This window comes from Pseudorasbora parva, chromosome 12 (genome assembly GCF_024679245.1).
Source record: "Pseudorasbora parva isolate DD20220531a chromosome 12, ASM2467924v1, whole genome shotgun sequence".
Taxonomy (NCBI): Eukaryota; Metazoa; Chordata; class Actinopteri; order Cypriniformes; family Gobionidae; genus Pseudorasbora; species Pseudorasbora parva.
The window spans coordinates 20,638,751-20,657,830 of NC_090183.1; the positions used below are offsets into that span (position 1 = coordinate 20,638,751).

Sequence of the window (19,080 nt, forward strand, 5' to 3'; positions counted from 1 at the left end):
GCAACCAGGTAACTTTTTTTCTAAATAATTTTTTACAGTGTATGAGGTTTTTTAAGGTATGATAATCGTCTCAGAAAATATTACGGTTTCACGGTATTAAAAAAATCTTTGTTTTGCTCTTTGTTATTATTATAATCATCAGCTACAATGACCCATCAATAAATGAAAACGGATTTATTCATTTTTATTATTTAACAAATAATAAAACTCTAGTTTTAGAGAGTCTACCTTTTTGGCGGGTGAAATACAAGAAATTAAAAAAAAAACCTCATTTGAACAAAATAAGGAATTATATTTATCTTTTTAGATTAGAAAATAATAAAATAACCTTTAATATTTTTGGAGTTTTTAATATTTTGATATTGTAATTTCAGTTACTCTCCAAATTAATGTAGAAACAATTTAAAGACAGCATATTTTAAATGTGTTGTAATGGCATCTTTTTATGAATGAAGGCCAGTGTCACTGACACCAATGTCTCTATGAAACATTAATGACATTACATTGCAGTATAAATTAAAGCTACCCAATTTCAACATTTTTTTTTTTTTTTTTTACTTAATTTAAGTGAAATTAAAACAAAAATGTATAGTTACCTTACCAGCTTCCCTGTTAGACATATACAGAAATGTAATAGTTATCAAACAGCTTTCTTAACTGCATAGATAATACATTAAAGGGTTAGTTCACCCAAAAATGAAATTGATGTCATTAATGACTCACCCTAATGTCGTTCCATACCCGTAAGACCTTCGTTCATCATCGGAACACAGTTTAAAATATTTTATATTTTAGTCCCAGAGCATAATGCAGTCAATGCCCACTTCACTGTCCATGTCCAGAAAGCTAATAAAAACATCATCAAAGTTGTCCATATGTGACATCAGTTGGTTGAGTAGAGTCTCTTGAAGCATCGAAAATACATTTTGGTCCAAAAATATCAAAAACTATGATTTTTTTCAGCATCGTCTTCTCTTCCATGTGCCTCCAAAAAGATTCAAACGGTTAATGAATCAGTGAATCGATCAAAGATTCGGGTCGCCAATGTCACGTGATTTCAGCAGTTTCAGCAGTTCGCTGCTGAAATCACGTGACATTGGCGACCCAAATCTTTGAATCTTTGGCGACCCAAATCTTTAAAATCGACCACCGCCGAACATGATGTGGATCCCCTTGTGAAAAAAAGTGCACTTTAGTGTACTTTTATAAAGTGTACTTATTACACAGATAATATACTTATACTAAATACACTTAATTGTGAATTAAATGCAATGTTTTCGGTGTACTTAACACACATTATATGTAATTGATTTCAAATTTCACATATTAAGTTGAAATAAAATACAATAAGTTGCAATTAAGAGTGATTTTTTGGAACAACTTAAGTGGTACTTAAATACAACTTTATATATACTTTCATAATCGCTTCTAGTGTATTAAAATTGTAATTAAAGTGCACTGCTCAATGTACTGACAAGCAATTAATGTGAACTAAAACATACTTTAATGTCAGCTAAGTATACACTTAAGTGTGAATTAAATGCAATGTTTTCGGTGTACTTAACACACATTATATGTAATTGATTTCAAATTTATCACATATTAAGTTGTAATAAAATACAATAAGTTGCAATTAAGGGTGATTTTTTGGAACAACTTAAGTGGTACTTAAATACAACTATATGTACTTTCATAATCACTTCTAGTGTATTAAAATTGTAATTAAAGTGCACTGCTCAATGTACTGACAAGCAATTAATGTGAACTAAAACATACTTTAATGTCAGCTAAATATACACTTAAGTGTGAATTAAATGCAATGTTTTCGGTGTACTTAACACACATTAAATGTAATTGATTTCAAATTTATCACATATTAAGTTCAAATAAAATACAATAAGTTGCAATTAAGAGTGATTTTTTTGAAACAACTTAAGTGGGACTTAAATACAACTTTATATGTACTTTCACAATCACTTCTAGTGTATTAAAATTGTAATTAAAGTGCACTGCTCAATGTACTGACAAGCAATTAATGTGAACTAAAACATACTTTAATTTAGTGTGAATTAAATGCAATGTTTTCGACACACTTAACACACATTATATGCAATTGATTTCAAATTTATCACATATTAATTTGAAATAAAATGCAATAAGTTGCCATTAAGAGTGATTTTTTTGAAACAACTTAAGTGGGACTTAAATACAACTTTATATGTACTTTCAAAATCCATTCTACTGTCTTAAAAACAAGCAATTAATGTGAACTAAAACATACCTTAACGTAATTTACATGTACACTCTAATATAATTAAATACATTCATAATTACATTTTTCAAATAATACAGCTGCAATTTCGTATAATAAACACATCCAAATTTAAATCATCTACATTTATTGACAAAAGAATCTGTAAAACAAATATACAAAAAAAACCTTTTTTTTATGCCCAAGAAAAACCCAAAAAACTATTTACACAAACACAAATTCATTTAGAAAGAGTCTGGAGGACAATGAGGATTATATGCAATTATATGTAATTATATGCATTATTATATCTCTCCCTCATTCAAAGGTACCTAAATCTACCCATCACAGAAAAGTACCTCACACAACAGATGAATAAATACAAACAAATGGAAAGAAAAGAATCGTTTCATGTACAACACTAAGATTCAAAACTTTGGGTAACGTTTAATTAGTTAACTACTTAATTTAACATGAACAACTTAGAATGAATAATAATATAAACATTTATTTATCTTAGTTAATGTTAATTTCAACATTTACTAATTAGGGGTGTAACGGCACATGAATTCATACCGAACCGGTTCGGTACACTACTTCCGGTACAGTGCTTGTGTGTACCGAGCGGTACGAATGCAATCTTTAACAGTTAACAGACGGCTTGTTTAATGAGTGGAACACACTTCAATACAAGTTTCCATAAGAACATATGTATTCTGTCAATTTTATCATGAAATTCAAGTGATGCCATTTTGATGCTCTTTAATGTGACATGACATCACTGTAAAGACACATCAGTTCAAGCAGCACTGCGGCACGAGTGAATGTGATCACCTTGTCATAGTCAAAGAATAAACATGAATTAACATCAGAAGGTATGTTAAGGATACATTACAACTTACTAAAACGTATCACATCGTGTAATCGTTCAGTGTTTCAACAGCAGAAAGACGTTGATAAAACACGGCTGTTAATTTACTAGAGAGATGAACTCTTTCACTAAATATATGCATTATATTAGCCCATATATTCATCATATTCTACTGAACCTGTTAGTGATATCTTGATTATTTAAATTTATTGGAGTAATTTATATAATGTTTAAATAAATCTGTCATGAAAATGACAGCCACTGTGTATAAATTATTATATTTCAACAACGAATTGGAGTAGGAACATCATTTTATAGTTAGATTTATAAGTTAATGCAAAAACGGTCTTATGAGAAGTTTACATGTTTGCATACAATGCGAGTGCAAGTAAGGCCTCCCTATATAGTCTACACTATACAGCATTCCTTGCCGTTTGATTAAACCAGCCTGGTCTCATCGTTAATACGTAGGTATTAATACGTTACTTTCAAAGAGACTAAACGTACGTCTTAGTACGTTTGGAGAAGTGCTAAAATGTTAAATATAGACGTATTTGCAACATTTAAACGTAGTATTATTACATTTTTACAGCTAAAAAACGTAAAATATTTACGAATCCATCATGAAATCTTTTTTTTTAAGAATACAAAACTTTATACTGGTAAAAACATTTTTTTTTTTGTTATATCATAAAGATATCTATATAATTTCCCTTTGACCATTTTATTGATTAATGTACGATCCCTTAACACTACCCCAAACCTAAACCTACCAATTTAATACAGAATATAAAGAAAATAAAAGGTAAAACGTTGGAAAATGACCATTTTGATAACAATATAGCATTAAAAAAATATTTTGAACGACTAATCCTACACTTACCCCTAAACCTACCCATTAGCATTTATTAAAACAACGTACTGTTATAAATCAAAGCATAACAGACAGTCCAGTGTAATCACAATAATTTATTTATTGCAAAAATGTCAAAAGCGGTACCAAAAGTAGTTCAAATGAAGATGTGCTGCAGTCGCAGTCCTCTCTGGTGGTATATAACGTTAATAGTTTTGTATGAGGTACAGAGCAGAATGTTAGCTATTAATCAATGAAAATATTAATCCGGCTTCTCTCCGTGAAGTTGCGCGTTTCCCATTTCAAATACAAATCGACTGAAACACGGCATTTCAAAATCTGTGACGAAGCAGGCGAGAGCCAATGAGCGTTCGATGCCACTGCCGTAAATCATGTCGTAACGCTTCATGAGGGTGCGTTTTTTAAATTTGAATTCACAACGAGCGCGAGATTTGATGTTTACCGTCGCGCTACTGAGAGGAGATGAAGACTAATGGAAGGCTAATGGAGATGAAGATCACCGGGCTCAATTTGGATTTGTTTCTCGCAAACATATGGATTCTAACGATTTGGATTACAGCGAATGAATAAAGTGTTGTGTTTTGTGAATTGATGTTGTGTTTTGGTGTATCTTGTGATCGCCAGATTGGAATTTGCTCCAGACTGAGTTGAAGCTAAAAGATCTGGTGAAATTTAGTCATTTTAAAATTTTACTACATCATTTTGAGAGTAAATTAATGGTGTGTAATTGTTTTTGACTGGTTGTATGTTTTATGTTTTTTATGTGACTTTTTATGTATAACTGTACATGCAAACACAGCTGCCTATCTTGGCCAGGACAGGACATTTTAATCTCAGTGAGTTTTTCTCCTGGTTAAATAAAGGTAATAATAATCATAATTAGCAGAGATATTTTTTATATTATATTTTTAATTCTTTAAGAAACCTTTAGTTTAGGACAGCTACAATTTGTTCAGTAAACCAATAAAAAAAAAAAAGCATTTTTATATTTAGTGTTCTCTCCCCGAACTGTCAGCTTTGTGTACTGTTACACCGCTATTATTAATGCAATTTTAAAATCAAAAGTTGTATATGTTAATTATTTAATGCACTGTTAACTTGCATGAACAATGACTATAAATTTAATTAACTAGCTTTGAACTATAATTTATTAAGCAAGGTCAACAACTATTAATAAACACTGTAAAAAATTAAATAAAAAGAAATCACTGTTAGATCATGTTGGCCAATACATTAAATAACGTTTACAAATTAGATCTTATTGTAAAGTGTTACTGAACTTATAAGCTCTTAAACCTTTACTAGCACCAAAATTAGGACCAAAAGGTTTATTCTAAAATCTTGTTCCAGCATTAGTGAAAGAAAAAAAAAGAAAAGAAAAAAAAACTGAAGAACTCCAAAGGCACACAAAATTGTTTGTCACCAACTATTTTCAAGTTGTTTGGAAAGTGCTGTTTATGTCAATGTCCGAGAAGCTCTCCATCAGTAGGAAACTGGTGCACCATCTCTCCACAGTAGATGTGAATGGACATGTTCCAAAGAGGCAGGAAAGAAAAAAATATATACCTTGAGGAAAGAAAAAGAAAACGCAAAGAAATAACTTGTTTATAAAACAGATCTATCCATTATTATAATTGGCTCAATTAAATTAAAACGATAGATGTACAGTTTATATTCACACAGCAGTATCTGTATGAAAAAAAGAAGAAAAAAAAGAAATAGCCATAAGAGGGATCATAAAAATGAGCATGTTGTCTCTTTTTTATCTAGTACTGCCCTGATGAAGCTGTTTATTCTGCACGGTGTGTGTAAGCTTTTGACCACAACTGCATCCCCTATGTGATGAATTACCTCAGTCGTCAGGGTAGAATGATTGGAGAGGTTCCTTCACGTATCCCACTGAGCACATCATCCTCACTGACACTGGACTTTAAAAATAGAGAACATTATAATAATGGTTTTTATTCCTACTTTGCAGGGAATTAAACATAACTTAAATATAGATAAATAACCCAAGACCAATGTAAATTGAGAAAATTATTCTTGCATTTTTCCTCATCTTGCCTTGCAAGTTTCAGCTTACCTCGCACCATCTCCATTAAGGATGTTCCTGTATTTACCACGCCTGGCACAGCAATGCTGCGGCTCCATTCCTTTGGTTGTGTGGCCTGTAAAATATATAATGATTAGGGGATCTGTAAATGCACAAGTGGGAATGTATTACTTACAAATGGACAAGATGCAAAGCATTTTAAAGCTAAAGACTTGATAGCAATGTTTTAGCTTGTGTCATGGCTGGGCATAAATTCATAATTAACATTAACTTGACCTCATCAAGATGGCTCTGTGATTCCACACAGCTTGCACTGGATCTCCAATAACACATCTGTATTGATCCTACAAAATAAAAAATAAAATAAAATAAGCACAAAATATTAAAAACACAAATAGTACTTTAACATCTTACTCTCCAAATACAAAAAGAAAAGAACATATTAAAATCATTATTTCATTACTGGTTGTTGTTATACGTTAAGTTAATATATGGAATAAATGTATATAACGTTAAATGTCTTCTGTCAAAAGTAGGAGTTCGATTAAAATATTGTATTTACACCAGGCAAATTCATTGAACATGCCCACACCGGCGATCACATTCCGATTTAAGAAATTATAATAATGCAATCTTAGATAACGTTACATAATAGGAAACATGATTAACGTTAATTCACCTCCCGAGTCCATAGTGCGTCTATCCTATCTGCGATTAAACTAAATAACTAACGTTACACTGTAATAGAGAGCTACCATGTTACGGTGAAAATGTAAAATCAAGAGAGCTTATATCAAGATATACGTTACTTACTTGACTCGTTATTTGTAGCATATAACGTCGTATCTGTAATGATCCAAACGGTTCGCTCCTGGTTCGACATTGGAGCGACATTGACAATACACATTTTTTGCCTAATAAGTGACAATACAAAAAACAAGTTTTTTACAAACAAATATTTAACAAATATTTGTTTTGTCTTTATGATAGCGTGGTCTAATAATGTTAAGCACTGTATGTTTGAGATGAATGTTTGACTAAATGTTTTTACCTTACCGGAATCAAAACTAGGAATCAATAAGAACCAATATGCAGAATGGGAATCAAATTTCAAATGATACCCAACCCTAAACATAAGCAACATTGCCATTGTTTGATTTTACACATTCATAAATATGCCTTCAAAATTATGTTCAAAAATACTCTCATCTACAATTTAGTCAATAAAGTCAGTCTATAAACTGTGGGGGAAAAGTGAGTGAAAATTAACTAGACAATTTAACAAATTGATGTTATTACATGCGCGTATCCTTCCTAAATCTGAATAAAATCTGCTTGATTTTCTATCACATGTTTAAATCAGATTTTAAAGGTGCCCTAAAAAAAATTGAAACAATATGTTAAATTGTTCTCTGACATCTACATAGAGGGTATGTGGCTTATTTAAGGGCAAAAATTGTCCAGATACAGTTTTACAGGTCCATAACAACCCTATAAATTGTCCCTAGGATAAAATGCTCTGTTTTTGCTTTATTTGGAAGAGTCATGAATATTCTGATTGGACTCATATAATCTGATAAGAGTCTGATTAGCTTATTTCAGCAGCTCACAGCAGTTCAGCTGTTCAGCTTGTGAGTCCTGACCGTCCTGACAGAACACAGACCGACTGAATGACACTTTAAGCAAAACATCTTAAATGGAGATTGACAAAATGCGACTTACTTGTTTATTGGTGTTTTCAGATCATTCTCGCGCGAGAACGAGCTCGTGTTTGTGCGTTTGTTAGATTTCAGTTATTTAAATCCCCCAAACAGAACTTTTCTGTGAAAAGAACACATCCAGTGTTTTACCTAAACATGTCCAATCTGGCCACCATATGCACGCAAGCTCTCTCTCTCGCGTGGATGATCTGAAAACACCAATAAACAAGTAAGCATTCAGTCTACATTTTAGACTTGTCTTTTTTCGTCAACGATATTGCATGTTTATATAACATTAGTCACAATATAGGCTACGCAGTGACTGTGATGTACTCTTACTTTTACAAGCATGCAAAAACATCATAGGCCTACTTCAGTTCTCGAAAATATAAATATATAACTTATATTTTTACAAAATGAATAGCCTTGTCAAATGACTGTCTCGAGTGTACCTGCAGTCTCAATGATTCGGCTCCGTGACGTCAGTTCCGCCTGACAATGAACATGTTTGGACAGATGCAAATGTTGTGGCGTGCATATATATGCACCATTATTTTTGGTGTTTTTGATTCAAGAGATTTACATAAGAAGTAGGAGGCAATGGTGTTTGAGACTTACAGTATGCGATTTCCATGTACTGAACTCTTATTATTTCACTATGGCAAGGTTAATTACATTTTTCATTCTAGGGCACCTTTAAACAACTTGCACAAATTGGATTTCATGTGGGTATTTTGTAATTTAAACTGGAAACAATTACAAACGGAATGGCCATAGTTTGTTTAACCATAACATTTTTTGTGTGTAAAATATCTAATCATTGTTTTTATTGGCAATTTAACAAGTTGGCTTGTCTGTTTTCCAATGTTAGGTTCACCCAGAAAATGAAGAGTGGACGTGTTTTGAACAATCTGCCAGTCTGGACATCAAATCTTTCTTTGGTTTTGAGAGTACAGTAGAGAAGATCGCTATGAAACAGTATGCCAGCAGCATCAAAAAGGTGTAAAGCCACACTCAACACTGCCTTCAAAAAACATACATGTTAGTTTTATTTTTTAGTTGGCAATAGTTGATGATTTGCTAAATCCCTCACACATTTTATCGATTTATGAGCATTTCACATGAGGACCACATCCGATGTTCTCACAAATCAGTTCAGTGTTTCCCACAGATTCGAAAGCAATGTGCGGTGGTGGAGGTGAGGGGGGTGAGATTAACGTTTTAAAATTTCTTATGTAAAGAAATCTAGTTTTTGACCATGTCTAACATGTATTCAAATGTAGTGCAGAGTTATGATCTGCAATACTTTAAGCAACTTGACTATTATTTATTTAAGAGACATAAAGGCACTTCGTGGGTAATGGCATTATAAAAGAAAATTATTATTTTTTCTGGCCACAAAATGACTAATTGGCCTCATTGCATTTGTATTTCTCTAATTTAACCTATATCTCAGGGCTAAATCCCAGGGCTAAATACAAGAGCATAACATTACAATGTTGCTTCTCAATCACTCTCCATTTTAAAATGACACTGTAAATGCAGTTGATGTAATAATCAATGCACACTATGCTGTACTGTTTACCAAAAATTGCTGCAAATACCTGTATAGTGAAGCTGTTGTCTATTCTAGTGTTTCCCATCCTTTTTCAGTCATGGCACCCTTTGATTTTTTTTAAAATGTTGTGGCACCCTCCCTTGCATACGATAGGCTAAAGGTATAACGGTACAGATTGCTCACGGTTCAGTTTGTATCACGGTTTTAGGTTCACGGTTTGAGTACAGTTCGGTATTTACTATGTTCAGGGGAAAAGGGACTACTGTCAAGTGAAAATAAGAACAAATAACTTAAATACAAGCAGCAGCACAAATAAATACTATTGAGCAAAGATAAGAATAAAATAAACAATGCTTTTCAGGTTTTTCAGGTAGGTCTAACATTAGCTTTTAGGTAGAGAAATGGAATAAAGTAATCAAATGTAAAATAACTGCATATTTAACTGTTTAAATAAAAAAATAATCCTTATTAAACTTTCAAAAGCTATTCAATCAAGAGCAGTGAGTGATGTCTTTATCTTTTGTTTGACATTAAACGTTAGCAGTAAAGGCTACCATAAGACTTAATGCAAGGATAGTCGTCGTATTTTCTGTATAAAGTTCACTTAAGGCATATACAAAGTAAGCTATGACATTTTGACATACTTCTTGTGTGAGTTTGTCCGTTCAAGCACAGGATTTGAAAGATAACTCTATATTTGCGCGCTGTGAGACGAGTGCGCGCTTTGGGACGAGGGCACATAGACAGATCTTCTCATTCGTGTCTTCTGGCTACACGCGGGTGATGACGGAGAAAATAACTGGTCATATTCGGACATACGCATTGAGTAGTTTATAAAGAGAGACCTTTTTGCCCACGTTTTTCTTTTATTATCGCTGTTGTTGTAGTGTATCACTGAGGAGTCAGCACGTGCATCCATCGACAGAAACATACATAAAGCATTATTCTCAAGTTACAACCCATATTAAAGATGCATCATCAGATGTGAGATGAACCGTGGTGCAAGTGCGTCCCTGCACCTTTTACATGGGATCCCGGTTGGGAAACATGTATTCAAATGTATTGATTGACAGTTTGACACTGCGCTGGTTTGTTTAGAACTATTGAGAGCGCTGTGACCTCGCCTTCTACCGCGTGATGAAGGCATGTCGCAAAGTTATGTCACACTAAATGAGCCAAAATGCAATAAAACTTGTTTAAGATTTACGGTCGAATGCAACGCACCGAGTGTATGTAAGTGAGTGAGTGACTAAGAGACGCGCAAAAGGGCGGAGAGAGAACTAAGGAAATTCAGCTGAACGAATATGCGTGAGTCTTTTAAATAGCGTAAAAATGAATGAATTACGAAGCAATATGTGGTGGCTGGTGTTGATTCTGTGGCGGTCCGCAACAAATTAGACTATGTGTGGGAAACACTGCAGTTTTTGGCATATTTGTGAGGACATTTTCAAAAATATCATCATAATATTTTGTTTTTATAAAGAAAATGTAGCCTTATATAATAGTAGTCGCCTTTCTCAGATGTGAACGACATGTATCTCTCTATAGGGTAAGGAGATTATTGAATACTATCTTGGGGAGCTGGAAGAAGAAGGGGTCATCTATGTACCTCGATGGAACCCTTGCCTACCATCTCCCACAAAACCTATGGTGTCGGTTGTTCACCCTGTGTTGCCTATCACTCCCACAATCACCATTGAAGCCCCTCCTGAGAGCATGAACGAGACTCAAGTGTGTAAAGATGGCAGCAGTCCTCCTGGCAGCCTAAACGACACCTTGGTAGCTAGTCCAGATGGTTAGTATTTACACCGTTGCCACTCTGGACCTTTTGTATTTGATATTAGAACATTGTATTCTTGGCTTCTCTTTTGTACTTTACCTCTAACAATCCACAAACAAAATGCATCTATACAACAAAGAAAACAGGCTTCTGTTTATAAAAAGCTACCACACTTTGTCTAACTGTTTCTTTACTTTTCTTATCAGCAATTTTGTTTAAGGTTTAGTGGATGCAAATGGTTTCAATTTGTATTTTTAGATAAACTGGATGCAGACTACATCAAACGTTACCTGGGTGACCTCACACCTCTTCAAGAGAGCTGTCTCATTCGCCTACGCTGCTGGTTACAGGAGACGCACAAGGGCAAGGTGAAATATATAAATAGATAAAGTTAAAGTTTTCAGATTTTACAAGCAGTAATAGATTAATAGATATTGAAGTCTCTGTGAACAAATGTGCATTTAAACTTTTCCCCTGACCTGCAGGTAATGTCTGTAATAGGGGGATTTATTCCGAAGTAGGGGGTGCACAATATATTACCAAGATATCGTTCTTGGCCAATAAATTGTCATTTTTAATGTTATCAATCTGGTAAGAACATTTGGCTGATACAGTGGGAATCAAAAGTTTGGGCACTCCAGGTAAAATTTGTATTAACGTGCCAAGAAAAAATTGAAAAATCTCCAAAAGGCATCAAATTACAGATTAGATATTATGTCAAAAAAGTTGCCAAAAAATGGTGTCTAAAAAATGTGGGCACCCTGCAGAGTTAAAGGAACAGAACTTTTAAAATAACTTTTTAGTTATTAAGTCCCTTAGAGTTAAACAGTTGAGTTTTACCGTTTTTGAATCCATTCAACGATCTCTGTATCTGGCAGTAGCACTTTTAGCATAGCTCAGCATACATTTTTAAAATTAGTCCATAAGCATCGCTGTCAAAAATGACAAAATACTTTTTTTTCAAAGATAATATTTTTCCTATTTAAAACTTGACTATTCTGTAGTTTTTATACCGATATAGATAGGAACTATTTTCTGATTCCTGCATAGTTATCATGGAAATTTGTTGTTGTACCATAGGTGCAGCGTCGCGATATTACGCAGCGCCTGAAAGTGGTCCTCAGATAGGTAACTTTCAATGCGACCAGCGCTAAGTTTGTGTCGTTGCAGGTAATGCAGAGTTGCAGCCTGCAAATTATGTAGTGGATTAACTGTGCAATTAGCCATGGTTCTGTGTGTTGTAAAGAGTTGTAATAGTGAGTCGAAGATGTATTCTACCATCATGTTTCACAGAATACCAACGAAAATCAAGTAACAAAAGAATCAGTTGTTGACTAATCTGAACCATAGATATCAAAACCCAGTTAGATTGAAACAAGAAACTGTGTGTTTGCTCAAAGCGTTTGGGACCAGATTACTATTTGGAAAACGAAGTGCAGAGGGTGCTGATGGAACTGCAGAATGCAGCGGTTACCCCGGAAACCCCACAAACAAAAGCAACCACGCTAGTGAAATTTTTAAATGCTCAAAACAGCCATTCCTTTTTTGTAATCTCAGTGTTGTTCATCAAAGCACCAAATGCTTTACACTTACAATTAATAGGCTATTTATTTTCAAACGTAAACATTAATATATTTTAATCTGGACTACAACATGCCCTAATGATAAGAAATGTTCAGATTATTTGTTATTGATTATTTGATTACATGTGCTAGCTTCTCAGTGATACACTACAACAACAGCGATAATAAAAGAAAAATGTGGGCAAAATGGTCTCTCTTTAGTTTGTAAACTGTTCGGTGTATGCAAGGGTTGCCGTATGTCCGAATATGACCAGTCATTGTGCCGTCATCACCCGGGTGTAGAGCGAGAAGACGCGAGTGAGAACTCATGCACGCGCAAATATTAAGTTCTCTTTCAAGTCATTTATTTGTGCTGCTGCTTGTATTTAAGTTAATTGTTCTTATTTTCTTTTTCTTTATTTGACAGTAGTTCGTTTTTCCCTGAACATAGTAAATACAGAACCGCACTGAAACCTAAAACCGTGATACAAACCGAACCGTGAGCAATCTGTACGGTTGCACCCCTAGCGTAACGTATGTGAGAAGGTGCCTCAAAATTTTCACAATTTTCAAAGGGTGCCCTGACTGAAAATTAAATCCAATAAAATTTTGTTTGTTTGTCAAAAAAAAAAGTGTACTGTGCTCGATTAACTGAGAATTCTCACAGCCCTTGCAGGTTGTTGGCTTTGTTTGTTTCGTTGCTTCTATTGCTCTCCCCTTTTTGTAAGTCGCTTTGGATAAAAGCATCTGCTAAATGATTAAATGTAAATGTAAATGAAAAAAGGTTGGGAAACGCATTTATTCTTCCAGTCTCGAGTACCACCTAAATGCACACTTTTTTGTCATTCCGACTGAAAGATTCAGGGAACTGTTTACATGAGACATTATATAAACCGATCTGGGGTTTACATGTGCTGACCATAGGCCGCTGACTAGAATCATTTTGTGACATGTTCTGACAGTTTGTCTGCCGCATCAGAAATGTCAGCGCTGTCCTCTCCAGCAGCTGGAATGAGTTTCCGGTTGCCATAGCAACTCTCAACGGCCTACAGGATGTTTTTATAAAAGCTATTTATTTGTTGTAAACTGTAATTATCATATCAGAAAAATAAATTCTTCTGTCAGGCGCAGTTGAAGTAAAAAGTGCCTTGGACAAACGCTGTCAAGATGAGAGGGTGTAGCCAGGCCATGTCTGTCATTATTCCAACATTATCTTCAAAGGTGTGCACTTGTATATTACGTCACATAACGACGCACACTGAAAAGTAATCGGGTCAGGTCGTTTACATGGTGAATTTTTTCGTTTGATCGGTTTATGAAAAGGTTTATCCCACCCCTCTCAAACCGATTACAATTTCATTTGGTTTGGGCATTTTTATTCTGATATGGTCTATTTTCATTCAGACTGGACTTTTAAAACGCTCCATTAAAGCTTAAGCAATTAATCGCAACATGAAAAATTGATACCGGCACATGCCTACCTGTGAATGCAGTCACTAAGCGTGGGGGTTTGCGCGGCCATTTGATTTATACAATATATAACGTAAGTAGTTTTGGTGTAGAGTTCTGTTGAGGTAATGTATAGTTTAATTAAAATAGAATGTGGAATTGTCGGTATTGTCTATCTACACAGTTTCTATGGTACAAAATACTACTTTAGTGATGTTACTTTCTTTGCCGAAGCTTTGAAGCGTGTCTCCTGCATTGAAAATTATTTGGCAGCCACTAAAAAAATGTTTGTCATGTCACAGTCTTATTTGCTCAGTTTTTTGCGATTTATAAGTGTAGATGACAGGGTGCATGTTAACTGAGTGACAAAGAGAAAGAGCATGTCTGTCTTCATAAGCAGCACCGTCTTAGCATATTTCATTTACATATTACGTTAGTCGAAATCAAAAGGTCGGAAGACTGAATCCATGTCGGACCATTGTTCCTTTTTTTTTGGACTCTTCTCTGACTCACCAGTTTGAATCTGCTGTCCTGGTCCCTTCTGTCCCAGTCTGTTTAGCCACACTTTCTCTTTCATATTTCAAATGCTCGTCTTCAGTTCGTCTTATTCCGGTTTAAATAGATACAGTTCGGGGACTGCACCAAAGTAAATATCTTCTGAATCGTCTCTCATAAACATCTCCATGGTTACAAGGCAAAGATAGATTGTTACGCTGGTTATGTTGATGGAATTTTGCCTATTTTCAGGCGCTGTGTAATATCATTGCGCCGCTGCACCCATGACAGCCGCAAAGTTCCTTTGCAGGAATGAGAAAATAGTTCCTAGCCATAACGTCTGAAAAAATAGCAACTTTTCATTTTTTGTTGGTCTTAGTACACAATGTAACTACAGAAAAGACAAGTTTTAAATAGGACAAATATTGAAAGCCTTTGGTCATTTTTTTGAGCACTGATGCTGATGGTCTAATATAATTTGATGATGTATGCTAAGCTATGCTAAAAGTGCTACTACCAGATACAGAGATTGACTGAATGGATTCAAAAAGGGTACAACTCAACTGTCAGAAAGGCGACAAAGCAATTTGGGTCAGAATTGGGTCAGAAAATGTAAAATTGCGGTAAGGGTACATGAACAGTGATGCCAGTAACGCGTTACTCTAATCTGACTACTTTTTTCCAGTAACGAGTAATCTAACGAGTTACTATTTCCAAACCAGTAATCAGATTAAAGTTACTTATCCAAGTCACTGTGAGTTACTATTTTAGTCATTTTCCTTAGTAAAAACCGACAGCTTATCAAAATTCTCAGCCCGAGTCCGGCTGGAGCCTGTGTTTTTTATTCATTTTTTTGTTTTATTTTTTTACATTGTTGCAGCCATTAAAATAGTTCAGTTTTGTTTTTAATATCAAAGTAGTTATATTTCGTTTCGTTCCTTTATTAACCTAATTTAGAAAAATGTTCAGAGCAATTTTTTGTTTGTTAAATTAAAGTTTATATAGGCAAGACAATTCAAGAGTTGGTTTGAGAGACTAAATTGATTAAACATGCGGTTAACTCACCGGGTCGTCACATAAAAAAATTAAAACTTTAGTTTAACAAACAAAAAATTGCTCTAAACATTTTTCTAAATGAACTTAATAAAGAAACGAAACGAAATATAACTACTTTGACATCAAAAACAAAGTAGGCTAGTTATTATACCACCACAAAGGCATTTTTGTAGAGCTGAGGCAGGCTGATAGGCTAGCCTACTGCTCGCAATGACGCTCAAAAAAACGAAACGGGCTACACAATCTAAACAAAAAAAAAAAAAGAACATGCAGGTTGTCTTATAGCCTACCGTACACTTCAGCAAAATTAATATAAATCCGATCTTCAATTCCCGTGGTATATGCTCATAATTAATTAATAATTTGTTACATTTATATAGCGCTTTTCTAGGCACTCAAAGTGCTTTACATATAGAAGGAGGGAATCTCCTCAACCACCACCAATGTGCAGCACCCACCTGGATGATGCGACGGCAGCCATATTGCACCAGAACGCTCACCACACACCAGCTGATTGGTAGAGAGGAGACAGAGTGATGAAGCCAATCAGGATATGGGGATTATTAGGAGGCCATGATAGACAGGGGCCAATGGGCAAATTTGGTCAGAATGCCGGGGTTACACCCCTACTCTTTATCGAAGGACATCCTGGGATTTTTAACGACCACAGAGAGTCGGGACCTCGGTTTAAGGTCTCATCCGAAAGACGGAACGTCTCATCCGAAAGACCGCTCATTTAACGGAGTTCACATCAAAGCAAAAGATTCTAGCATTTTATTCTGCAGCCCATTTCAAATTCAAAGATCGCAATATGAGAGAGTGACCTAAGCACTGGTAAGATCATTTAGTTGCATTAATTTATATTGAAGATGATTGTGTTTTGTGTGAATTATTTTAAGGCTTCATTTACGGCCATTTGCGTTGGCTTGCTTTACTCATTTGTAGCGATGATGCAGTAACACCATCATATCTATCTGACTACAACATAACACGCTCTCACACATTTATTTTTTAATTATTTGCCAGGAGTAAAATTTACACGTGGTTTAAACAACCAGATACATTTACATTTGTCCGGTTTCGTCTGAAATGCTTTCATGCACCTTCTGAATTGGTTTGTTTGAGTGATCGGAATTAAATACGTCTCGAAAGACTCTCGGAAGGCATTTAGGCCTACTCCTGGTTATTTCGCAATCAGATAGATACCTGGTCAGAGAAAATGAATGAAGGAACCAGTTGTAAAAAGGCCATAACTCTAGCAGCATCTAGAGAGATGCACATCTAGCACATCTCATTGTTCCTTTTAATTATTAAAATAAATATAAAACGAAAGAGAAGCCTAAAAAAAGGGGTGTAAAAAAGTCGGGGCCGTCAGGCTTGGGCATAAATGCAGGGCATAAATGAAATTCTCAAGGTGAACGCATATCTTGAGGCTAAAGGTCTGATAACAAAAAATCAAGTCAGGAATCTTGGAGTGATTTTGGAGTCAGACCTGAGTTTCAGTAGTCATGTTAAAGCAATAACTAAATCAGCATTCTATCATCTGAAAAATATTGCAAGAATTAGATGCTTTGTTTCCAGGCAAGACTTAGAGCAACTGGTTCATGCTTTCATCACCGGTAGGGTGGACTATTGTAATGGCCTTCTCGCCGGCCTTCCCAAAAAGACAATTAGACAGCTACAGCTCATACAGAACGCTGCTGCCAGGATTCTGAGCAGAACCAGAAAATATGACCATATCACACCAGTCCTCAGGTCTTTACACTGGCTTCCAGTTACATCTAGGATCAATTTTAAAGTACTACTACTTGTTTATAAATCACTCAATGACCTAGGACCTCAATACATTGCAGATATGCTGATTAAATACAAACCCAACAGATCACTAAGATCAGCAGGATCAAATCAGTTAGAAATACCAAGAGTTCACTCAAAGCAAGGAGAGTCTGCCTTTAGCTATTATGCCAGCCGCAGTTGGAACCAGCTTCCTGAACAGATCAGATGTGCTCCAACAGTAGCCACATTCAAATCTAGACTCAAAACACATCTGTTTAGCTGTGCATTTACTGAATGAGTTCTGTGCCATTGTACGTCTGACTAATTGCACCTTATCTATGCATCATTTTTTAAATTATTTTTATAACTGTTTTAGTTTACCTTTGGTATTTTCTTTGGTTATCATCATTCTATTATTTTTAATTCTCTTTACATTGTATTCTTTTTCTTATGCATTTTTATCCCTATTTTAATTCCTTTCTATGTAAAGCACTTTGAATTGCCATTGTGTATGTGCTATATAAATAAACTTGCCTTGCCTTGGCTCTAGTCAGGATACATTGTTGACGTAACTGTTAAAAATGCACATCCAATAAAGTGTGTTGCCAAAAACGGTTGTCATTTCTATGTTGAGGCGGCAGTGGTGTTGTCGGCAACTGCTGAATGTAACATCAAGTAATCTGTAAAGTAACTAAGTTACTTTTTAAAGGAGTAATCAGTAATCAGATTACTTTTTCAAAGTAACTGGCAACACTACATGAATTATCATGAATTCATGCATTAATTCATGCATGACTTATGCATTACTACATGCATTAATATCTCATGAATCATCAGGAACTAACAGGAATTCAAAGTCTTTCATTCATGGTTATTTCTTAATGGATGAACAACACCTTAATTAAAAAATTAACTAAGGTGAGTACATTATGATGAATTATGGTTTATTACACATGATCATGATGTTTTCAGTGTTCACAAAAAACATTGATTTTTTATGACAGTCAACACAGTGATTATTCAATATTCCTGTTTTTACACTTAAAATAGTTTACAGAAAAGGCTAACAAACTATTGCGTAAATAAGCGCCGCCGCAGCAGAGGGGGGGGGAGAGGTTATGTGAACTTGAATTTATCAACTTTAATATTCATCTGTACCTCACATTAAACTATGGAAAAGCTTACCATAACTGTGTGTAAAGGCTTTAACTTTCATGTACATATACATGTCATTTCACAATGCTATCATTAATAACACATCATCATTGTTTCAAAGGACCATGTCTCAACTTTAATTGAGGGGCCACAAACATGATGAAGTCATGAGAAGCTAATGATTAGTTAATGATGACTACTGTATTATAGACATGTGCCGATTTTCGATAATGCGATTTATCACGATAATGAATATGCACGATATTGTTATCGTGGGCACTTTAAAATATCGTAAATAATAATTTATTAACAATTTATAATTTTTTTTAAATGCACTCAAGAATACTTTGCCCATCAACCGTATAAATGCTCAACACCGCTGTATTCTGCGTCAAATGGACGCTCTCAGATGTAAACAAGCCCAACGTGCGTTTGCACATGACTGAACCGGTGAAGGAGACGCGCTGCTGAAGTGCCACTCAGTGACAGCAGAGGGCGCT

At 34.8% G+C, this 19,080-nt stretch overlaps 1 protein-coding gene across 2 annotated transcripts in view; it reads left to right on the forward strand.

The window, feature by feature from the left end:
* Positions 1-19,080, forward strand: part of si:dkey-237i9.1 (SEC14-like protein 1) — a 244,779-nt gene that overhangs the window by 71,189 nt on the left and 154,510 nt on the right. For both annotated transcript variants that reach the window (XM_067459467.1, XM_067459468.1), the window contains exons 5-7: positions 8,621-8,749; positions 10,856-11,102; positions 11,346-11,455. In XM_067459467.1, the coding sequence (XP_067315568.1) occupies positions 8,621-8,749; positions 10,856-11,102; positions 11,346-11,455 (486 nt within the window). The remainder of the gene's footprint in view (positions 1-8,620; positions 8,750-10,855; positions 11,103-11,345; positions 11,456-19,080) is intronic.